This window comes from Vicugna pacos, chromosome 6 (assembly GCF_048564905.1).
Source record: "Vicugna pacos chromosome 6, VicPac4, whole genome shotgun sequence".
Classification (NCBI taxonomy): Eukaryota; Metazoa; Chordata; class Mammalia; order Artiodactyla; family Camelidae; genus Vicugna; species Vicugna pacos.
In genome coordinates, this window is record NC_132992.1 from 67,340,494 (window position 1) to 67,364,817 (window position 24,324).

A 24,324-nucleotide genomic window follows, 5' to 3' on the forward strand; every position below is an offset into this window, starting at 1 on the left:
AACTACTTTTTTTTTTTTTACTCACCACCAAGAATTTATTAAGCAACTAGTGGGTGGCCAGTGCTATGCTATAAGATATATAAAAAAGAAATGGAGGGGGAAGGATAATAGCTCAGTGGTAGAGCATACGTTTAGCATGCATGAGGGCCTGGGTTCAATCCCCAGTAATTCCATTTAAAAAAAGGAAGGAAGGAAGGAAGGGAAAGAAGTATAGAATTTAATTCTATATAGTTCACAGTCAATCTGGGGATATAAGACATATTTAAGTGAAAACAGTTTGTATATCTAAGGTGGAGTAGAGAAGAAACCTTCAAGTAGCACGTAGAGGCTTGCATAAAGCTGTCTATTTGTAGGCGGGGGGCAGGTTGTTTTGAGCTGGAATTAACTAACCTTTGATTCTTTATGGAAATCAGCAGTCCTAGATTTAGACTTTGAACACTGTCTCAGTTTTGGATTGCCAAGCTGAACAGTACATGCCAAGAATTAGGGGTGAGGAGATTTGGAGAAAGAAGAATGAGACAGTTTTATTAGAGGTGTTAAATAAACTGGTTTAACTGGATTGGACAGTGAGAAATAAGATGATACCAGTTGATAAAGGGCTCAAGAACCTACTTAATAGAGCGGTTTGGATTGAATTTGGAAAGCAGCAGATTCTTAACTGGATAACTGACCCATCACAAGGGTGGTGATTCAGAAAGATGCATCTGACAAGATTTGTAAGATGAGTTAGGAAGGAGAGTAAGGGGAAACAACCAGTTGGGAGCCTATTGCTAATTTAGGTGGGTTGCTGAAAATTTAGGTTAGAATGATGGCGATAAAATGGAGAAAGGCAAATGTGACAGACATTTTGATGTTAGAATAAAGATGAAGTTGCAGGAGGCTGGGGAAGAGAAGGAGGTGGGAAATGACAGTGAAATTGGTCTGGAGAGAAGTGATCAGAGGCTCCTGAGCACTTTCCGTGGAGAGGTAGGGCATTAAGGGGTGTGAGGCAGTTGAGGGTGACGTCTGTTCAGGGAGGGCTGGGTCAAAGGAAAAGTTCCCTCCTGACAACTTCTTCAGGACAGAGGAAATTTCTACATGTTTGAAGCAGAAGAAAAGACAATAGTGAGGAAAATAATCTACTACTTGCTGAGAATTCTTCCACATCCTGATGAATGTTCTAACAGTTTCTGGTTCACATTGCTGAATGGCTGACTTGCTTATTTTTACTTCAGATCCAGAAACAGCAAGGCCTAGCAATTCCAAAATCACCACCACACTGGGGCTGGTCGTCCATGCTGCAGGTAGGATTGGATTACAGTGGAACCCCTTTCTTTTCTGTCACACGGGGACCGTCCACATGAAATGCTCTTGGGCTGGCCTTTTGGGGAAATGGTTGCTTAATGAAGTCCTCCTACACAAGCACAAGCCCTGGCCTACTCAGAGTCAGGGGTTTGCAAGCCAAGAATGGTTTTTATATTTCTTAATAGATGGATAATTCGTGGCATGTGAAAATTACATGAAATTCAAATTTCAGTGTCCGTAAGCAAAGTTTTATTAAAACAGCCATGGCCACTTGTTTATGTATTATCTGTGGCTGCTTTCACACAATAATGATGGAGTTGAGTGGTTGCAAGAGACCAAATGACCCACAAAGACTAAAATATTTCCTATCTGGCCCTTTAAGAAAAAGTGTTGACCTCTGCCCTAGGATCTCACCTGCATAAGGACCTGGCATTTTTGTACTGAATAGCCCTGCTGCCTGGTATCCACCCAAAGTACCAGTCGAGACAGAGGCAGGCTGTAGAGTGTCAGAGTCTTGGGATTGCTGACTGAGCAAGCTTTGGAATCACAAACCAGAACTAGTCTCAGTAGTAGGGATCTGTCGGTGACAAACAAAAGCATGTGAAAGGTGATACACTAGTATCTGGACTTTTGGTAAAACATACTTTTCTAACAAAAAATTCACCCATTCAACCAATATTTACTCCATAAGTGTAAATCATGTATGCCGAGTCCTAGTGTCTTTATTTTGTTTTTTCAGCTGCAAGATGCAGAGATGCTTCCTTTGAAATTCTTTGACATTTCTATTAGTACAGTTTGATTGATTAATCAGATTTTTTGAGCATCAGAATTTTCCAGTAACAGCAGTAACAGCTGACATACTGAAAATCGAACGGCACCTGTGCTAAGCTCGGCCCATATGTTTTCTCATTTAACCCTCATAAAACCCCTAAGAGTATATGCTTTATTGAACCCATTTTAGAAATGAGAAGGCTATATGGTTCAGAAAAGTTGAGTAACCTTCCCAGAGTCCAGTCCAGCTCTATCTGACTTTACAGCCCACATGCTCAACCACTACACTATTATAGTTGTTATTTATAGTGTTTTATGATTTTACTTTTTCCAAATTTAGCGGATGGTGTTGCTTTGGGAGCAGCAGCTTCTACTTCACAAACTAGTGTCCAGTTAATTGTGTTTGTGGCAATAATGCTACATAAGGTAAGCAAAATTTTGGTGTAAGCTTTGGTATTGACTGTAGTCTTAATTAAAATTTTTCTTTGGTCATTATGTTTTTCTGGAATGGAAAAATTTTTTAGCTGTTTTCATAATTGCTGTTCATTTTATGAATTGAATAAGTCTTTCCAGAGCTGGAGTATTTTTGCTACCATTTTTGTAAACTTATCCTTGGGGGGGGCTTTGTTTTTTGTGTGGTCTTATACACAAACTTAAATTCTCTACAGGTTTCTATATTTCATAGTAATTTTTAATCATAAATGCTTTTCTTTTCTTATATTCGTTTTTTGACTATTTAACATGCACACACAAATAGGATATTTTCTAGCTTAGAACATTAATTTCTAAAAGCTCAGACTTGCTATTATGACTGGTTTTCGTGTATGAGGATTCAGTCAAATGACATGCTCTTCATAGTGCAGAAGCAATCCAACTTCTAGAATAATAAAGGATAATTTTTTTTTTCTAGGCACCAGCTGCTTTTGGACTGGTTTCCTTCTTAATGCATGCAGGCCTCGAGCGGAATCGAATCAGAAAGCACTTACTCGTCTTCGCACTGGCAGCACCAGTTATGTCCATGGTGACGTACTTAGGACTAAGTAAGGTAAGTCTGACTCTTTCCTAGCTTATCCAGACAGATGTCTAATTCTTTTGTGATCTACTAGAACTTATGGGCTCTTATTAAGATGAATTTTTCAATTAAATCACCTCAAACTAAAGATAAGATTGGGATTAAAAACCTGTACAGAGTAAACATCTTAATTCCAAGCTAGTCCTTACCATGAATTTCTTTATTCATTTAATTCGAAAACTACTACTCCATCAGTTCCAGAAATATTTGCATAAATACATGATCTTTAAAATAACATAACTTAAACCTAATCAGACATTCTAATTTTATCTGACAGATACATAAGTCAGGACAGTACTTATGTAATGGTTCAGTGGGCACAGGAAGTGTGAGTGACAAGCACGCAGCAGCTTTGAGGCAGTAGGGCATGAACAGAGAGAGCTCTGTTCAGCTAAGACTCAGGTTCTCCTAGTCCCAGCCCTCATATCACTGCATAGTAAGTTCTTCCTCATTGCACCGAACATAGCTTCAGATCCGAAGTGGCACGCGTCATTAGTCAGCTCAGAGCCTGGGCATTCTGCTCTGTTGCTCAAGTTGGACCTTTCTTGCCTGATTGTTCTGTCCACTTGGGCTGCAGTTCTTACCAACAGCCATCCTCATTTTACTTAAACATCAACTGGCAGGCAACAGAACAGGAGGAGAATCTTAGAACCAAACCAACTAAGGATAGTTCCTGGAAACTGCTTTTTGCCACGCTGACTCTAAAGGTCATTGATTCTTCTGAGTGTCATTCGATTCATATTTGGTATAGTAAAACTTGTATTGAAAAGAACGTATGATCCAGGAAACTGTATTCAATTTCTTGTAATAAACTATAATGGAAAAGAATCTGGAAATGTATGTATATATGTGTATGTATGTGTATAACTGAATCAGTTTGCTGTACACCTGAAACTAACGTTGTAAATCAACTACAGTTCAATAAAAAAATTAAATTAAAAAAAAAAAGAAAGGAATGTATGAGAAATGAGATGGTTAAAGAATGGTTACGTTCCTATTATCGAGGTTAGCTGATCTGGATTGCTGACACCTGGTGGCTCACCTGAAGTGCCTTATTGTCCTCCAGTCAGTGAGCAGTATCTAGTTCCCTTTTAAACCTTACCCCATTTATCAATTCATTGATCAATGTAAGTTTTGAGAACTTTTGACAGGAAGGTATGATAAATTCTGGAGGCATGGAGTTACATGTTGTATTTGTGGCATGTTCTTTTCTCAAATTTTTAATTGTCTTATTCCATAGGTCCACTTTTTTAATGGAAAAAGTTGAAGTTAACTGTGTAAAAATTAACTTATGAGATATTTCTAGGCTCTGTGAGGGCAGGTGCTACATCTAAAGCACCGGCCTAGAGCCTGGTGCATGTGGGATATTGTTAATATTAATACAGTAAATGAATGGATATGTGAAATTTGACATCTACATTAATAATGCTGTTGATTCCATCTTAAGAATACAGGGCAAACCTGTTCAACCAGACTTGAAGTTTGTTCGAAAAAGTAATTGTGTACATCATCAATAGTCTTAAACCCTTGTTTGGAAGCTTCCCATAAATAACAAAATTGCTCTGATCTCAAGATGTCCCTTGTGTCCCAGTTAGCACCAGTTACGAATATTGAGTATTTTTTTTTGAAACTTCTTCCAGACTCTGAATTTTACTGACTTAATTTTTCTTCTCTCTCTCTCTTACTCCACAGAGCAGTAAAGAAGCCCTTTCAGAGGTCAATGCCACTGGAGTGGCCATGCTTTTCTCTGCTGGGACATTTCTTTATGTTGCCACAGTACATGTCCTCCCGGAGGTGGGTGGGATGGGGCACAGCCACAAACCCGACCCCACTGGAGGGAGAGGCCTCAGCCGCCTGGAGGTGGCCGCCCTGGTTCTGGGTTGCCTCATCCCACTCATTCTGTCCATAGGACACCAACATTAACTGTGGAGGGTCCAGCCTCAGTCCGTGGCCGTTTGCCATCCAGTGAGAACAGCCGGCACGTGACAGCTGCTCACTTCCTCAGTCTCTTGTCTCGCCTGCCCATCTCCACCTGTATTCCGAAAGAGTCTGGAGGGAGGTGAGATGAAAACCTGGAGTAATGGAAAGCTTTCAGAGTAGAAACAACACATTGCGATTGGATACAGACATTCCGTTGTGTTGTCTTTCCAAGGGCCCTTGGCATTTTGAGTTTTGATGTTTCTCTTAACCCTATTCTCAGGGAAGATGGAATTTAGTTTTAAGGAAAAGTGGAGAACTTCATACTCTTAATGAAATAATTATGAAAGTACAGTGTTCTGTAATTAAGCTAAATCTCTTTCTTAGTTTAGAGGCTCTGCCACTTTATCCATTGATTTTTAACATGGTTCTCACCGTGTAAGACTGGTGCTTTAGCATCTATGCCACATGCCTTGTTAGAAGGTCATGACGCCCACTGTCTTAGATGCTAAAGATAAGTGTAGTTCATTTGGGGCTAGAGTCAGGAAAATGACGGCAAGACACGTTGAACGCTGACTTCATACTCGGGAGAGATATCCATTGAAGAGGGGGTGTCTGGAGAGACTTGAACACCTCCTTTTGCACGTGCCTCTTTAAAGAGAGCCTGCCATTCCATCAAATGGAGCAACAGAGGTGGACCAGCTTTTAAAGACATGACTATTTTATAGCATTTCGTTTCAAGTTCTCCTTTGTGTAGAGTACCTGCCTCCAACACAGTCTATATAGAGGAGCCAAGTTCTAGTTCAGGCCTAGGCTTTCCTTCAAGAACAGCCAGATCCCAAAGTATCTTTGGAAATTAAGAGGTGTTAAACTTTAAGTGAATTTGGATAGTTAGTGATGTCTTTGTAGTAATCTTTTTAAAAGTAAGATTACCAAAACCTACATTGTCCTTTCTTTTTCTTTTTAACTGTGCATCTTAGCAGTCCCTCTGGCAGACTACTTGGTGTCCCCTGGGGACTGTTAGGCCAGCACCACATAAAGCACCTACAGCAGTGAAGAAAGTCGAGATGTGTCACAAATGGGAAGTGTTTGCCTGTTGATTTAAAGCTTATTAAAATCATGTCTCTTGTCTCTTCATCTTTTCCATGCTTTTCTCCTAACTTCTCCCTCCAGCCCCTCCTTCCTGTAATTTGCTGCTTACTGCTGGTGGCGATGTTAATACTTGTGTAAGTTGAGTTCTCATCAGGACAACCACTTCTTGAACTGTGATGATGAAGATAATATTGTCTGTGTTCTTTATTCCCTTCAATGATGTTACCTTTGTGTCAAATGCAGCTTTGTTAAACCCTTAAATATCACTTCCTCATACATGAGATGACACAATCACTAATATTCTGATAATTTAAACAATTGAGATAGTAAAAGTGTTAAGCAAAGTAGGATAATTTTTCATATTTGCCAAAATCCCTTGTAAACCTTGTGTTATGAAATAAGTGTATAATATTTGTATTATTAATTTATTCTGACTTTACCATTTCAAAAGACATTACATAAAGAGGGAACCAAGACTATTTTCTTCAGGGCATTGGATTTAAGAGTTTGTAAATCATTTTATATGGCGCCTAAGCCAGCATGCCTAGGATTTCTTTATTTCCTTCCTAGAGTTGTCACTAGGTCATCAGCTGTGGAAATAGAACTTGCCAGCCCTCTGCTGGCTGTAGACCAAAGTAGCATAAACAGGATCTGGTTTTGGATAGTGGCTGGCAACCATTGCGTACAACCAGCAGAAAGTAAGTGACTGTCCTGAGAACGCCTCTGACTTAGGAGAGTTATGAGGTTTCATCTGGTCCTTCAGAATGACATGGTTGCCTTGATTCTCCCTGGAAATATACTTTGTTAAATAAATAGTTTGTTTTGGTGTCTGGTTTGGTTTGGATAGTAGCACTTCCTATCATATTGTTGTGTGCAGTGATCAGAAATTTGTTCTACTTGGCCACAGCCTCTTTCAGCAGTGCCTTGCCGTCACACTTAAAAAGTTTGGCTAGAATATCTTGCTGGATAGGGCCTTGAACTCTGGCAAGGATCGAACCATTTAACTTCCAAATTTGCCTTCCCCTCTGGACCTCACATTAATAAGCAGACCTTTCAAGGCCTATCAGCTCTCAGAAGCTATGGGCTTTCCCAGATTTTAAAACTGCTGCCTTAGGAACTACTCATTCCCCTCCTGGTCAGCAGGCAGAAATAGCCATACTAATCCTACAGGGCTCAAATGCGCCTTCAGGCAGCAGGGAACCGAGTAGCATGGCAGAAGCCTCCTTCCCCAGGGGGAGGAACTTGCTCATGGTGGACAGTGTCCCAAGAGAGGCCACACGGATGGTCACTTATTGGCACATTTCAGTTCCATTTTCCTCTTGTTTAAAACTGCCTCCTTAGATGTGGATGCCTTACTGCTCTCACACATTTGGAAACATTGGCTATACCTAAGCTGCTGCCATGATCACAGATGGAACCAATGGCTACCAGAGAGGTGCAGTTGATAATGAAAAGCATGGTCCTTCCTGCCTCGTAACCAAAGTTAACCTTAATTGTAATTTGACTCCCTTTCCTCGGTAGGGATAGACTTTCTTCAGATCTCGAGTGCTGTCTTAAATTAAATGGCAAATTAAGTTGAAAAGCACTACTGGTCCATTCTGTCACTTGTTCTCTAGTAAATTGCTTATCAGTCCCCATACCCCCGAAGCAGTGATGTTCCAGGTCTGATGGCTTTCCTGTGCGTGTTGTTGCCAGATTGCATTTTTAGGCAAAGATTCTGCACTGAAGTGTCGAGAGCTGGAAACGGTACCACCTACAGAGGCCATGTGTTCTCTCTCCTCCCATCACCTTTTTATTTCCCTGTTTGAAACAGCCAAAGCTGTTCCTGTATTTTGAATCAGAATAAAAGAGAGGTGGCTGTTTTGACTGGTCAGTTCTTTGTTGAAAAGAGAAATGTAATTGTGTTTTTTTACTGGCCTACTTCTACGTGTCATTGCCTGACTTTTCTCTTTTTCAAGGATTAGACCTAGGAGGATTCGCCAGCCCGTCAGACACATGGTAGCTAAATACTGAACACGAGAACTGTATGTCAACAACGCAAGGCCCCAAAGAACGTTCTTGCTATGAGGCCCCGATCCCCTTAGGAGACTGAGAATCATGACCAGATTCATTCAAAACTGCTGCAGGGCAAGGCGAGAACCCTCTATAGGTGTTCTACAGGGAAACCTGCCTTGCGTTAAAAAATTTCTGCTCAATACAGAGTGGTCCACATCACCCAAAGAGCACTGATGGAGATGCTATGAAATTAAAATCAGTGATGTAGCCCCTTTGTACCTGAGACATCTAGATTCACCTGAGAAGACCTGAGGGACATTTGTGACTTGTAGGAAAGGACTAGACAACCATTGGGAGTTTTCTAGATATGCTCAGCCTAGTAGAAGGAGACTGGCTTTGGTCTGTTTTCTGAGAGCCTCTTCTAGCAAGCTGGAAGCCCTGTGGGGTAACGCTGCAGTTCTCCTGATTCAGTAGCCTGAACGGTGGTTTTAAATGTCCCTTTTTTCTGGATCCTTTGTAAACATGAAATCATTCCATGGATGGCTGCCTTATAATTTTGTCTCTTTCCACCTTAATTGTGAATGGTTAAAACAATTTTTTCGCTGTTTTCTGATTTGTTTTCTGATATTAAATTTTTATTAGTGCATACCTTATGTGAGTATCTCATTACTTATCCTCTCAACAGTTTGCATTTTCTGTTTGATGACCAGACTGGATCCACATTGGAACATCAGAAAAGGTAATGAAAAGTTCTGAAGGGCAGTGGAAAGATGTACCTATAGGTACATCCTTCAGGGAAGGAGGGAAGGAAAAGAGGAGGGGGGATTGACAAAATACACCATCTGCCCCCAAAGATAGCAATTTATTGACAGCTTTTTCCCCATTGCCATTGTTGTTAGCAAATATTCTTTATGAAGGTAACTATCTAATCCCAGAAAAGAGAAGCAAGCCAATAGATATGAATCAGTGTGGATACATTTCAGAGGGCACAGTTAGGAGTTTGTGGAAGCTATGAACAGCTGACCCTGGAAATAGAGATTTAAATAGGAGTACAATTTGGAAATTTGATAAATGTTTTCTCCCTCTGTAGACTTTAGTACTAGAGCTCATTTTAAAAATTCATATACAGATAAGCACTGTATATAGCAATGTATCGTTTAAATGTATCGCTTATATGTTTAGCCGTTAGATTTCATTAGGGCTGGTCCACTTTGTGCTGGCTTTCTGTACGTATCACACGTGCTACAGCTAGTTACAAAGGCTGTGCCGAGAGTGTCACATGTTAAAAGAAAACCTCTCCTCAAAAAGAAGAAAATAGGCAAAAAGGACATGGTATTTATGATTCCTGCGGTCTCTTACAGAAGCCTGCGGGTGGAGCGCCTCGTCCCTCCTTTGCCTTGAGCGGGTTGTGAAATCCTAGGAAGCCAGCATTAAGTAACAGCCCTTTCATCCTCCTGCCCTGAGATCAAAATGTGTGTACGTGTGTGTGTGTGTGTGTGTATACATTTAGCCAAAATAGCCAGCAATCCTTCTTCTGTTTAGTTTTGTTTCTAATTCTCACGAGCTAGAGCTGCATCCTACAGTGCAGTTTTTATGATGTAGGAAATAAGCAGCCTTGTGTCTTATCCCCATGTCTCGAATGCCCTTCCCCCAGCTCCCTCTCCTGCTCTGGGTCTTCAGGTAGGTCTCCTGTGCCCACCCTATTTAAAACTGTAATCTGTCCACCCCGGCCCCAGTGCTCCGTAACCTGTTTCTTTTTTTGTAGCACTGATCACCTTTTAACAAGCTTTATAGTATATGTCTTTACTTTGTCTCTCTTCCCTACTGAAATATAAGCTCCAGGAAGCTAGGTTCTCAATTAATATGTGTTGTTAAATGAATTGGTCTGTCCTGAGGGGGCACATTTTTCCTAATCTATGCTGCCCCCTCCTTTTTCCCACCAGCTGTGCCCTGATCCCTGGCAGAACCAGCTGCTGGCCTTACATGTAGCTTGGCCTTTGTCTCACACTGAGGTGAGGGCTGCTCGGGGGGTTAGCAGAGGGGTTGGGAGTCAGGGCATGATACTGAGCATGCAAGTGGAAAATTAACTGGGTTCAGGTTACTAATCCAGGACTGAGTAACATTAGTAAGGTAGTATGTGACTGATTTAGGGATCGGAAAATCTGGATCCCATTTCTGGCTTAGCTACTGATTTCTGTTGCAATGTTAGCCATTGCCCAGTGTTACATATTTTGGATAGAAATGTGAATAAAACACGTGTCCCACTCTGGTTGCCTCATTTAAAGAGAAATCCTGACAAATTCTAGAGCCATCAGAGGAGGGAGCCCAGTGGAGAAGGGATTGGAAGCCAGGACCTTGGAGGAGGTGTGGATGGGAATGGATTGTTTACTATGCCTGGAATGCTCTTGGGGACAGAATCTGATAACCATCACCAGATACTTGAAGGGCAGTCAGGTGCACAAGGTATAGATCATGTATTTTCCAGAGGGTGGAACCAGAAATAGACTGAGCCCCGCCCCTCTTCCGCTAATTCACATCTTCACTCAGCAGGTTAATCGAGCCCTTCCCATGGACCAGGCACTCCTAGGTGCTGAGTGTGCACAAGGGAGTACGGGTCAGTTCCAGTCCTTCAAGAGCTTGTAGTGCAGTGAGGGATTCAGACAAGAAAATAACTGGCAATGCTGGGAGACAAGCATGGGGACCAAAGAGAACACGTAGGGACAAGGAACCCAGGGGGTTCCAGAGGGAGATGAGACCTGCGCTGAGCTCAAAGGCTGAGCAGAATGAGCAATGAAGCTGGGAAGGGGAGGACCTATGCAGGCAGAGGCCTGGTGGCACAAGAAGATGGACCCTGCCTAGGAGGTGCTGTGGCTGGAGGACAGGGGAGACAGGGTGGCATGCATGACATGCTTGGCTCGTGAGATGACTTCTAAGCTTCCAGATTGGAAATTCGACAGATAATTGGGCCCATCCAGGGTCTTCGTAATTCCTGCCTCAAATGCAACTGGGGTCCCGTCCCAGGTATAGTCCTGGCTGGCCCCCGAGTTCCTGGCACCACAGGATGACTCGTGGAGGTGGTGGTCTACAGTTTCCAGATCCCTGCACTCTAGTGGCTTCTCTGGCCCTCAAGGTGGGGTTTGGTGCCTTTTCTCCTCCCTCATCCTTGCCTGTCTCTCCCACTTCCAGGTTGGGGCCCAAGGACTCCCCTCATTCCACTTCTGAACATCAGTGTTATATTCAGAGGACCTAATCTGGCCTGGGAGGGGTGCCTCCCAGGCCTTCCTTCTACCCTTTGGTTCTCTCCCCAACTCTGATTTACTTAAGGAGACATGTCCCCACCCACCATTTTCACTGTCTCCCCGAAGCCTCCAGCCCCTGTGTGAACTGGGTTTTTCCCTGGGCTGAGGGTGGTGTGGGGGCAGGAAAGTGAGTAGAACCTGTGTTATGTCTCCTTTCCTGTCCCTGCCTTCACCCTGCTCAGCACTTTGAGGAACCAGAAAAGAACATGCTAATGGATCCTGAAAAAATATTCCAAGGATAATGCGATGCTGAGTTGGAAGAGCCCCTTTTAAAATATGAACCCGTAAAGGTTTCAAAGTAATGCCCAAGGCCTTTTCATTGAGTGAAGATGGAGCTACTACTGGTGCCCGAGCCCGTGGCACTTGGTGCCATGAATTGCTAACTCTGTTCTGGAGGAGAAACCAGCACCCTGGCTCTCCATCAGACGTTCTAATGTGTGAGACCGTGACAACAAAGAGCTATGGGCTTATTGGCGAGACTGAACACATCCCCTGTAGCCTCATGAAATATGATACTTGCTCTTAGAAGCAAAATTAATGTATACATTTGAATCCATATATCACCCACAAAGGGGAGCCCTGAGTACCTTTGGTGTTTCTGAGCAGTGTGTTGCCCACAACAATGCCCTTGGGTGCCAAGAGCCTGTGTCAGCACTGTGAAAAGACTGGCAAGACAGGAGGTCCTTAGCTACCCCCAGAAGCACAGCCACATTGGCAGCCTCAGGTGTGAGCAGTTTCGTGGCAGACAAAGCAGAAACCTGGCAAGAGGCTGACCCTGCTGGTGAGAATAGAACTTTCTAGTTTAAAGCAAGGGACTCCCAGTCTGGAATGGGGGTCTTCCCAGGGATAGGGTGGTGGGTCTATGTCCACACATGCTCTCCTTTGGCTCTCCCACCCGCTTCATCCTTCGGGTGCTGGCTTTGACCCTACATGTGCTGCCTACTACCCCACTTCCCCCTCCATCTTGGGTTCTCCTGGGGGCAACAAAGCCCTGCCGCTGGTGAAGGAGCCTGAGACCTGCCTGTGGCCGTAGGAATTGCAGTCAAAGTGGAACCCAATTTGATAAAAAGAAGTAAGTGTTTTAATCTTTAGCAGGGGTGGCATCAGAAAGACTTCACAAAAGAAGAGTCATCTGAGCTGAATCTTGAAGTAGGATCTGGGGAAGGTATGAAAAGACAGTGAAAAGATGATGTGAAAGAGCATGGTGACTCCTCAGAATATTAGAACCAGTATGACCAGAGCAGAGAGTGTGGGGTCAGGCGACAAGGGGTGAGCCTGGACAGTAGTTTGGGACCAGATTGTGCAGGGTGTTAAGTCAAAGGTGAGGAACTGGGAGCTGGAGTTGAAGGAATGGAGACCGAGTCAAGGGTTTTAAACAGGAGGCTCCCATGATCACTTCTGGGTCTTGAGAAGATCACATGTGTAATGGTGGTGAGCCAGAATTCCTTGGGGAATCCTGCTATAGACGGGGTGTCATTTGCAAAGGCTATTGCCTAGTCCAAGTGGAAGAGGACTGACTACATGAAGATAGTTGGGAAGCCTAGAGAAGTCCAGTGATTGTTCTCAGTTCATTTGCTAATGGCAGAACCTGGAATTAAACCCAGCTTAATCCTAACAGCAGGTGACAAGCCTGCCCTCAAAAGATTACATTCACATACACTCTCAGCCACCCCACAGATTCTTTTTTATAAATGAGGGAACACTTGAGGGCCTGAGAGGTCAGTCTTCATTGGTTGGCAAAATGAAACAAGAAACTTCAGCACCTGAATGGGAGCCAAGTGAAGACAAATCAGTAAGTTTTGTTGTGTGCCTACTACGTGCCCTGGACTCTGCCTTCAAGGAGCTCACAGTCTGAAAGGGACATAAACACAGAGAGAAAAACTCCAAACAAGGCAGATGGATACGTGCTGGAATGGAAGGATGGGCAAAGGGCCCCAGGAACCAGGAAGAGGACATAGTTTCTGCTGAATTGTTGCCAAAACCTGTGGAATCCAGGACAAGAGCCTCAACGATGGAATTTGGGTTGAAGGATGAAAACAGTTTCCATGGAAGTGATTTGATGCTATGCAGGGCCTGGCCTGAAGCCCAGATCTTTCTGTCTCTCCTGCTCCTTGGCCCTATCGGGATACTTGTGCTGGGTCCAGCCATCAGATGGACACGGGTACCGGGACAGCTCAGGGAACGAGGGTAGGAGCATTCCTGGGCCCTTCACTGGGCACCAGCATGCCCTGCCTGCCTGATGGGGGTTCAGGAACAGAGGGCTGGGAGCTGAAGAGGTGGCACTATGGGAAGAGCCACTTTTGTCCAGGCTGCTGGGGGCTTTTGAAGCTCAATCAGGATGTGGCTCCCTGGAGACCCTTGTCACTGTTTCCTGTTTGAGAATGCCCTCCTGCCCATCCCTGGCTGGAGCAGTTTAAGTCAGACTCTGGCTCACTCTGGCTGAAGTCTAAGATCAGTGAGCCAGATCCCAGTCAGTTCTCACACGTAACTACCATGGGCTAGTCATATAAAGTCGCCCTGCTAATACCTGTTTCATGGAGCAACGGTGACCATCACATGAGCCTATAGACTATATATAAAAGCAAAATTATGAAAAATGTATGATTTTTTTTGTACAGTAAAGGAAACAACAAAATGAAAAAGCCTACAGAATGGGAGAAAATATTTGCAAACTATTTATCTGATAAGGGATTAATATCCAATATGTAAGGAACTCATACAACTCAACAGCAAAAAAATAAACCTGATTAGAAAATGGGTAAATGACATGACTAGGCATATTTCCAAAGAAAACATACAAATGGCCAACAGGTACATGAAAAAGGTGTTCAGCTTCACTAATCATCAGGGAAATGCAAATCAAAACCACAATGAGATAGCACTTCACACTTGTTAGGATGGCTGTCATCAAAAAGACAAGAAGTGTTGGCAAGGATGTGGAGAAAAAGGAACACTTGTACACTGTTGGTGGAAATATAAATTGGTACAGCCACTATGGAAAACAGTATGGAGATTCCTCAAAAAATTAAAAATAGAACCAGGACAGCAACCCTACTTCTGGGGTGTATATCCAAAGGAAATGAAATCAATATGTTGAAGAGCTATCTGCATTCCCATGTTCACTGCAGCATTATTAACAATGCCAAGAGATGGAAACAACCTAAAGTGTCCATTGATGGATGAATGGGGAAAGAAAATTTCACACACACACACACACACACACACGGATATTATCTTACCATAAAAAAGAAGGAAATTCTGCCATTTGCAACATGGATGAACCTGGAGGACACTATGCTAGCAGTGAAATAAGCCAGACACAGGGAGACAAATGCTGTATCATCTCACTTATATGTGGAATATAAAAAAGTCAAATTCATAGAAACAGAGAGTAGAACAGTGTTTGCCAGGGCCTAGGGGTGGTGGAAATGAGGAGATGGATCAAAGGGTACAAACTTCAGTTATAAGATGAATAAGCTCCGAGGATCTAATGTACAGTTAATACTACTGTACTGTATACTTGAAATTTGCTAGCAGAGTAGATCTTAGGTGTTCCCAGCACACACACAAAAGAACAGTAACTTTGCGAGGTGACGGATATGTTAACTAATTTGAATGTGGTAAGCATTTCCCAATGTGTATGTATATTAAACCATCATATTGTACATCTTTTAAAAAGCATGTTGTGTAACCTAAATTATACATTTGTATTTGTCAATCATACCTCAGTAAAGCTGGGGAAAAATAAAAACCATAAGAAAACGAAAATATGTTTTCGTTATTGGGAGCCTATCCCTGAACACAGCTGAGAGGCTGGAATTTTATAGAGCAAGCGGAGTTGTGTCTTCAGTTCTGCAGGAACTTTAAGCCTCAGGGGAACTGGTAATCAAAAGAAATTACTGGAAAAGGGAGGAAAGACTGACAGAGAGGCCAGCATGTTCCCAGACTGCACTTCACATGGCAGCATGCATGCGGGGCATAGGCTTAGGATTCAGACCAATCAGGAATCTCCATCCTGTCACTTTCCCTTATTCAACTCATATTTGAGGGTCTGTTGTGTTCCTGGAAGTGACTAGCTGAGTGACCTTAGGTAGACAACTTTTTTGAAATTCATTTTTCTCATCTGGAAAACTAAAAATAACATGCACCTCATTGGAGCTGTTCCCAAAATTAAATGAAATAATAAGAGGTAAGGAATATATTTAGAACATTAGCTCTGTGTCTGAGCCTGTAGAGCGCTAGGGCCCTGAGTGTCCACCCTGACTTATTTCCTGATAAGGTTGGGCAGCCCTGGCCCACACGTGGGCTGGGCTCCTGGACTGGCACCCAGCTTGCCTTCCACAGAACTACCTGCCAGGCATTCAGCACTCCCACCAGCTGGGCCAGAGAACACAAAGGAAGCAAAAATGGCTTCTCCCAAGGCTGACTTGGCATGATCTGGGCTGGTTAGTTGAAGGAAGCAGAAGCCGCTCAAGTATCTAGTGGTCCTTCAAACTCATGCTGTTTGCCTCAGGGCAGTCTTTCCACCCTTCCTTAACTACCATTAGCCAAGGTCTGTTCAGATGTCCTGTATGCAGAGGGAGTAGGCAAAGATTGCTTTCTCTCTGCCACTAAAGAAACTTGGGCCCTATTTCTTCCACTGAAGAAACAGAATGAAGATGCATCTTTCCCAGGTAATATCTGGACTCACTCAGCCCATCTCCTTGGGAAGGACTTCCTTACAGACCTTTCCAGGCATCCTGCCTTTCTCATACCTATGGCCCAGGAGCCCATCACCAGTCCTTCCTCACAAGCAGCTAAAGCTGGTACTGACCTGATTAAGCAGAAAAGGAATTAATTTATTAAAAGGGTTTTGGCAGGGCTAGAGAACCAGGGCTGACCTGAACTGAAGCTTCCAGAGATGCTATCCAGAACCATGCTGCACAAGCAACCTGACAAGGCAGCTGTTGATGCTGCCTTTTGTGTGCCACCAGCAGCCCACCAGCCTGTGACTGCCCCTGCAGCCAGTGCAAATGCTGCTTGCTGCATTGAGAATGCCGCCTTGCAGCCACAGCTGACCCCCAAAGCAAGTCACATGCCTTTGGTACCGTCCCTTAAGAAACTGACGCCTGCACATGCTCTATCCTCATGTTGGTCACCTGCAACTCAGAGTCCTGTCCTGGTGCCCCTGACCAGTGAACTCCACACCACAAGCTTCTAACACAAGTTTTCTGGCTTCTATCTGGGAAAAGCAGACTCCTAAAGTGGGAAATCTTCCAAGCATTAGAACATGCCTCGGAAACAGCCCCCCAAAATGTGAAATGTTCACTTGGCACGCTCTCCATGGGCTCTCATCATCTTCCTAGTCCTGTCTCTTCCCACCTGGTGGACTCAGGCCCTGAGCCCTTTGTTAAGGCTGGGCCTGAGATGTTCTGCAGGGAAACATAAGCCATGAGTGGCACAAGGAAATTCAGAAGGGCCCCTATGGACAGTGAGAAACAAGGGGGTGCTGCCTGGCCTTGGGAACCTAAGAGCTGGTTAGGGGAAGGGTGCCAGGGTTGTGGGAGCCCTTTGTTAAGCCCATTCTTAACTAGACTCAAAATGTTAGACCTGGGAAGGCCTTGGGAGAGCATCTAGTGAGGATTACAAACTCAAATGCCTGCAAGGAGGAGCCAGACAGGTAATAAATTAACAAAGGACAACAGGGGATAGTGGTTCTGTGGAGAATGCCATTTAGGCATTAAAATTCAAAACTTTAAAAAAGGCTTGCAAATGTGAGTCAGAAAGTGGTTGCCTGGGAAGTAGTGGAGGACGGGAAGTTGACTAGGCAGGAGCATAAGGGAACTTTCTGGATGATGGAAATGTTCTAGCTTCTATCGTGCTTTGGGTGGTGGTTACTCAGTGTGTACATCCATCAAATAAACTTCATCAAATAAATAGTTAAGATCTGTGCATTTTATCGTATTTTAATTATACCTTAATTTTTTACTTGGGCAAGTTAATAAAAGTCTATCAATAAGCTGATTTGGGTTCAGGCTATTTGCAAACTTCTGTTCCAGTCAAACTTCTTTATCGTATATGTGAGGCATCAGAGTCCCTGAGAGGGAAAGTGGTTTTCCCAAGGGCACAGGAGAATCCTGACTGCCCAGAGACGGCCTGCGACTCCTCGGCCTGGGGAAGGGTGACAGCAGCGTGGTCTAGTCGGCCGCCTCTCACCGCGCAGACTCACTTCCCTGCCCTTTGGAGCGGTGCCGGCACGCCGCGGTGCTAACGTAGTCTCTCTGCCCGCGGTCCCAGGGGCTGGGCAGACGTCTGCCCCGGCCTAAAAGTGAGACGGTCACCTAGAGCCGACGAGAGGAGCGGAAGTGTATGGAGCGCCAGGTCCCAGGGAGCACGGGCCAGGCGTGCAGATAAATCACGGTGACTAACTGCACTGATCATTCGGGATTGGCACTGACTGCCAAATGCCGACGCAGGCAGCCAAGTTCTGGGAAAAGAAATCTGCTCCGGACGCGGCAGTAGCGGTACAAAGTGAGACCTACCTGAGGAAGCGGGGAAGCGCCGTCAGCCCCGACGGAGCCTCCTCTCGGGGGCGGGCGGGCGCTCGGGCACTTGCCTAAGTCTTACCTGGCTCCCGCCCTGCCCGAGGAGGTACAGGCTTCTCTGCCTTACAGGAGAGAAAAGCAAGGCTCACCGCAGCTTCTCGGAGCCAAATGAGGACTAAGGTGAGATTCCAAGGCCGATTGTCTGCTCTCCCCGACCCAAAGCGAGTAGGGATCTGCAGGAGTGACTTCAAGCCCGTCACAAAGCAGACCTGTTCCTGTTTTCGATGTGGCTCTGCAAGCCAGAGGGAACTCAGGGGAAGGACCGGTATGCGGGGTGGGGGTAGGGAAGTGCTGGGGCCGCGTCCCGGGGCCAGGCGACCCGCCGGGACCTTCCGGACTCACAGAGCCCGTCCCTCTCGCCGGCGCCCGCACTGATTGGCGCTCCAGCTAGTTCACCTGCCCCTCCCAGCCAATCGGGGCCACCAGAATTGGGGCTGTCGCGCGGGGAGGGGGTTGCGGGGGGCGATGCTGCTGGTTGGAGGCTGAGCCGCTCTCCCTGCCGAGTTCCCGCCAGGCCCGCCGCATCCCCGAGCCCGAGTCAGAGGCTGCGCACCCCACGCCCCTGGCCGCCGCGCTCTGGGCACCCCGCGCTTTAATGCAGCAGCTCCCGGCCCGGGCGGCCCCTCGTCTCTGCCGGCTGAGACGCTCCCGGACGGCGCCCGGAGCCGCCCGCCGACGCCGTCTCCCCGCAGCCTCCCGCCACGCCCGCCCTTGCCCTGAGCCCCGCGTCGGTGCTTGCCCCGGGGAGCGGGTGGGCCCAGCTGGCGGCAGCCCCGCAGAGGCAGGATGTTCACGTCCAAGTCCAACTCGGTGTCGCCCTCACCGTCCCTGGAGCAGACTGACTCGGACGCTCTGGACATCAGCACCAAAGTGCAGCTCTACGGTGTGCTGTGGAAGCGGCCCTTCGGTAGGCCGTCGGCCAAGTGGTCCCGGCGGTGAGTGAGCCTCCTGCACCCGGTGAGGACTGCCCTGGGAGGGAGCCCAGGGCCTAAGGACCCCCTACCATCCCTTTCATTACCGTCCTGCCTCTGTCTTCCTTTGTGACCTTCCCCTCGTCCCCATTTCACTCTGTGCTGGGGCCCCCTGGAAGATGTGCATCCCAGCCTCGGTTGGGGTCATCTTTGCCCGAGGCTGCTCGAGCTGGGATGGGACGGCTGAGTTCTCTGTGGAATGGATCTAAGTCAGGGTGGGAGATTGGGTGTGGGCTGAAGAGATCGTGGTCATGGAAGGAGCCCAGCTGGGTTAGACTGGGCCAGGCTCCGCGGGGAGGGAGAAGCCCATCACTAACTAGCCAAAGATACTCTCCCGGGACCTCCACTGCCAGTTCCATCATCTTCACACACCCCCTGCTCCAAGCTTCGGAGGAGTGGGCTTAGAGGTGGGCATGAGTATCCTACCCCCCATCCCCTACTTCCACCTCCCCCCAACTGGTACGCACACTGAGGGAGCTTCTGAAAGTCTCCGGCCAGGGGTGGAAGGGCCCCGGAAGAGTCTGTGCCCATCACCGGAGGAGCGATTTTGGGAAACCTTCCAACTGTCCCTTGAATTGTGTACATTTTAAAAATCTGGGCCGATGGAAAAGAGAGTCCAGTGCTTCATGCAGAGAAGCCGGATTAGAATGGACTGTGGTTGGGGGTGGGGGTAGGGGTGGGGGTAGCGGTGGGAGCAGGTAGGAGACAGGGCAGAGACTGAGGAAAGTGGGGGAGGGGATGGATTGGTCTGGATTGATTTTGTTAGAAGGACTGATCCCTTGGAAGGGGTGGTGGGGAGGGTCAGAGCAGCCCCAGCTCATCTTGCAGCCTCAGCTTCCTGGTCCCAACTCAGAGGCCACTCCCCAGACATCAGTAGCCACTTTCCACTTATAAATGGGCCTGGAAGGTATTGGAAGAAGGGGAAGCTCACAGCTCTGAACTTGCAGGAAGTTCCCAATGCTGGTTTCAGGAGCAATGGGCCATCTTCCAGACAGTTTTCACCTTTATGTCAAATCTCAGTTCTGAGATTTGCTGTGGAATGGCCTATGGAATTGGGACCCTGATCAGCACCCTACCCCCCCCAACAAAGTGTGTCCTTCCAGGAAACTAGGAGTGTCTAGATGCCCCTTCCCATCTCACACTATGAGTCTGCCCCTGAGCAGGGGGACCTCAAATGTTCCCAAGAAGTTAGATCACAGGGACATGGTAATGGTTGGTTCTGATGTTCTGTTTTGATGAATAATTTACTATTTCTACAAGACCATGGAAAAAATGGAGCTGTGGATGGTGTTTCACGTACATTTTTTTGGTTCTGCCAGGTTTCACTCTGGGATTTAATGGACTATAGATTCCTTGAGTTCCTCTGAAGTTAAGCTAATCTCTGATCCCCTGAATGGAGGCCTGGGGCAGGAGGAACAGCATCTTGTGAGAGGCTTCCAGGGCTGTGCTATCTGAGCTGCAGCTCCTGACCACCAGGAGCAGGCTTGTCTCAACCAGGGCACTCAAGTGGCGGTGGGAAGGATGCTCATAAATTCAAGTACCATTAGCAGAATGCCCCACCTCCTTCTGCCTCAGCTGCTCCCAGCAGCCAACATTCCTTCTCCACTGGGTCTGACTGCTATCCTTGGTATTACCTCTGGGTCTTGTCATCCAAGATTTCTCTTGCCAGCCATTTTCACCTGATTGCATCCCTGGCAAATGACTAGGGGCCTGTGACCCCCAGGTTATATCCCCTAGCTCCCCTCACCCTCAGGTATGGGGACCCGGCCCCTGCACCTACAGTTGATTCCAGGGCTGGGAGGTGTTGGGGGCAAAGCCTCTAAGCTAAAGGCACAGTGGTGGAGCCAGGGGGGCCTTGGAGAGCTGTAGCACCCCCTACCCCAAGAATCTCTACCATTGGCCCTATAGGAACACAAAAAAATCAATCCAAGTCAGAACAGTACATGCCCTGCAACATTGTCCTCCAGCCCCCTTCCAAGGAGACTGTCACTGCTGTTCCCTTTATAGGAATTCTGGAGTTGCCACTGTGCAAAGACTCCCCTTCCCCTGGGCCCAGGAAAGACTAACATCCCACCTGCCTACTCTGGGCCTCTGTCCATGTTTACAGTTCTAGGGACACATAACACAAGCACACACACACAACTTATCTTTGTGTCAGCAATAGCCAGCCGGAGAGGGTCTGACGTGGAGGAGACATGATGCTAAGTTTAGCCCCCTCTCATTTCTCAGCAGGGCCCCCTGGGCCCCAGTTCCCCATTTGCAACGTGAAGTCTCTGGACTCGAGCTAATTAGCAGCCACAGGAAGGCCTGGGGAGGGGGCAGCTCAGGCCCGCCACTGCAGAGCCTTGCCATTAGGGCGATCGATCGATCGATCGATGCCCTAGCTGGGACAGCTGAGGGGAGGGGGCCTGGAAAGTCTCCCGCGCTGCATAAATAACAAATGAGCAGGATGGAGCTGGCTATGGCCAGCTGAGTTCTATAAAACCTCTTCCGCTCAGGGTCTGTCTCAGGGCCTGTGCCTCCAGCTCCTACTGCCAAGCAGCCCCGCCCTTCCTGGGGTGGGAAGATGCCCTGGAGCTGAAAATTCAGCTTTCTTTTTTTCCCACGAACAACAAAAAGGGAAAAGCATCAAAAACATTACTTAGCCAAGATAAGAGGATCTGGGAAATGTGTCTAGAGGGTCAGGTTGATGACTCTGTTCTCCCCTTCACCTGTGAGTGGTGGAGAGGCAGGTGCTGTTGGTAAAGACCTTGGCAGCTCCAAGGGCAGCTTGGAGACAAGGGAGAAAGGAGACGAGCATCCCTGCCTCAGCCAGTGTCAGCACCGTGGTGGGGCTGGTCCAGCAGGCAGCTCACTCTCTCCCGGGGCTTCATACTTTCCCCAGCATTCTAGTCCCTCTCCCAGATTCCTCTGAACACCTCCCAAGGCTGGAGCCCCTGATGAGGAGGGCCCAGCCAATTCCTTCCAGCAGCAGGGGCGTCTGCCTTCCTGTCCCTCCTTCCCCCCAGGTGTAAGGTGGCCAGTGGGCCCTGAGCCCAGCCCAGCTGCAGCTCACTCTTATGGAACATTGATGGGTCCTGTCTCAGGAAGTTAAGACTCACAGTGTCCACTAGGTGCCAGGGGACCCTGGTGGCCTCATTTCCCAAATCCCAGGCTACAACCTGCACAGGTGTGGAAAGATAATCTGTGAAATCAGTGGTCACTATACCAAAAAGACTTGCAGAGACTTTCTCCCCAGAGATATTTGGGTCCAAGTGTTTCATCTTTGGTTCTGCTTCCTTAAGGTGACCCTGCTATACTGAGCTGTCCCAAAGGGCTGGGGGAAAGAGCTAACCTATCACCTCCATGTACCGGGCTCAACCTAGCTCTGGTGACACTGGGATTTGGTCTCACTTTCTAGCTCCGCTAGCATTTCTCACAGCGGACCGTGGTGTCCCACAGCACAGCTGCAGCATTTCTGCTTGTTCTCTCCCAGCTGGAGGGTGCCTGCAGGCCCCTCTTTTTATAATCAACTCGTGTTCTCCAGACTTCTGGAATGACAGCATTTGGAGGTGGGCAGTGGCTAGGTGGCAGCTGAAGGATCTCCTCAGGTCCCTCTGTCCATCACTCCCTGCCCCTTCTGAGGTGCTGGCATCGAGGTGACACTGTGTCCTTAGGTTCAGGAGATGGGTCCACTCTCCAGATCACAGTACAGCTGTATGATGAAATAACACCCATTACTTTCAGGCTTCACTGGAGTCGTGTGATGATTCGCCCTGACCAAAGTTAAATGAGTTGATTATGCAAACAAGTTACGTTTCTTCCTCCCCGTCCCCCAAGGAGCTGTGAGAGGCTTTTGAGGGCCTGTTTGAAAATGACTCTCACCTGCACAAGGCCTGAAACTCAGGCAGAAACCTTGCAGGCAGTTCAACTTCCTTCTGTCCAAGATCTGGAAATCATAAAGCAGTTTCTTTAGTGCTGTGGCTGTGGTGGCAGGTGAACCTAGGCTTTGAGGCAGGAGCTCTGCCCATGACCAGCTGCATGACCTAGGCCAAGGCGTGGCCACGTCTCAGCTCACTGGCAGCACTGTCTCATCTAGAAAATGGGAGTGGATTGAATTGTGGTTTTTAAACTGTGTTCCAAGGTGATTCTAGAGGTGCCTTGACTCCCCCACAGCAGGGGTGAGGAACAGAAGTTGGGCCTCCAAGGCCCCTCCCATTTCACCCATTGCCTCCGCCCTATGATCTGCTTTATATGTTAAGCTTGTCTTTACTATGCTGTTTGAAGAATTCTGCTAACATTTTTTGGAGCCCCTTGGACTTGATGATTTCTGTCTAAACCTTAACTTGTCATCACCATGCATTCACAGGCAGGATTCCTGCCATCTGCTGTCTCAGATCTAGGGCCAGGCAAGTGGCAGAGGCCAGGACCAACATCCCCTGAGCATACCAGGCTGCCCGGAATGGACAAAACAGACACGCACTGGGGACTGTGTCATTTCTACCTCCATTCTGTCACTTCTGAAAGGGGCAGTCTCATAAGCCGTCCTTCCCCGGCTCTAAGGTGTACCTGGCTCCAACCCCACACCCCTATTCTCAGTGCCTGAGGGACTCAGGGATGAGGGATCCTGGGTGCTGGTCCTATTCTCAAAGTTTGTTCCCCGGGGGAGAAGGGAAAGCCAGGCTGGATCTCCTGCCTTCCTGAGAATGGAACCCATGGGCAGCTCACATGTCCACTGGGCTCTCACTGCCCTCTTGAAAGTGAGATAAGTTTGACCCAAAGTATCTTCCCACAGGAAGACCTGAGGAAGTCTCAGGCCTGCACAAGGTTTCTGCTAATCCCTAAACTCTCATTTCCTTGTTTGGGGATCAATCTGCTGCCCAGGGTTGACAGTGTTCGTTGCACAAGCAGACATGGAGCCTGGTTCATCCCCCCTTCTCCCTGCCCGTCCCTGCCGCCACACAGATGCAGCAGCCTCCAACAAGGTCTTTGGAAGTCTAGTAGACTGTGCTGAGGGGAAGGTTTGCCAAAGAGCAGGGTGGAGGAAGCATTTAGGTCCCAGAGGTGCAAGCACCTAGCTGGGTGCCAGCTCCCTGGTTTCTCAAGCCTCCCGCCACCACCAGAGCTGGCATTGCTCACCGCTGTCTTCACTCTGTAGGACCCAGGCTCTTGCATCTTCCCTGGATCTTCTCTCCTCTGCCCTTTCCCATCACCCCTCCTCCCCATTCTCCTCCAGGATTTCCCCCAGCTCCAAGTTCCTCTCACTCTGTGATGCGAGGCCCTTTCCAGCCCCGACTCCCACACTTGGCTTTTGCATCTCCAAACATGAAGGAGCTCAGCAGAGTAGATGGGCCTTTCTT

At 47.2% G+C, this 24,324-nt stretch overlaps 2 protein-coding genes across 4 annotated transcripts in view; both read left to right on the forward strand.

Annotated features, from left to right (window-relative positions):
- SLC39A9 (solute carrier family 39 member 9) overlaps window positions 1-8,784 on the forward strand; it is a 41,177-nt gene extending 32,393 nt beyond the window's left edge. The window contains exons 4-8 of one of the 3 annotated variants that reach the window (XR_012073713.1): window positions 1,215-1,283; window positions 2,396-2,481; window positions 2,966-3,100; window positions 4,820-5,186; window positions 6,025-8,784. Coding sequence is in view for 2 of the 3 variants with exons in the window: in XM_006206929.4 (XP_006206991.1) it covers window positions 1,215-1,283; window positions 2,396-2,481; window positions 2,966-3,100; window positions 4,820-5,050 (521 nt within the window). In the remaining variant the exon portion in view is untranslated. Of the gene's footprint in view, window positions 1-1,214; window positions 1,284-2,395; window positions 2,482-2,965; window positions 3,101-4,819 lie in introns of all 3 variants that reach the window. The other 2 variants (XM_015241479.3, XM_006206929.4) reach the window with 2 other exon arrangements.
- An 8,577-nt stretch (window positions 8,785-17,361) lies between these two features.
- Window positions 17,362-24,324, forward strand: part of PLEKHD1 (pleckstrin homology and coiled-coil domain containing D1) — a 30,024-nt gene continuing 23,061 nt past the window's right edge. Inside the window, exons 1-2 of the mRNA XM_072963297.1 lie at window positions 17,362-17,829; window positions 18,084-18,949. Of these exons, the coding sequence (XP_072819398.1) occupies window positions 18,801-18,949 (149 nt within the window). The 5' untranslated portion in view covers window positions 17,362-17,829; window positions 18,084-18,800. The remainder of the gene's footprint in view (window positions 17,830-18,083; window positions 18,950-24,324) is intronic.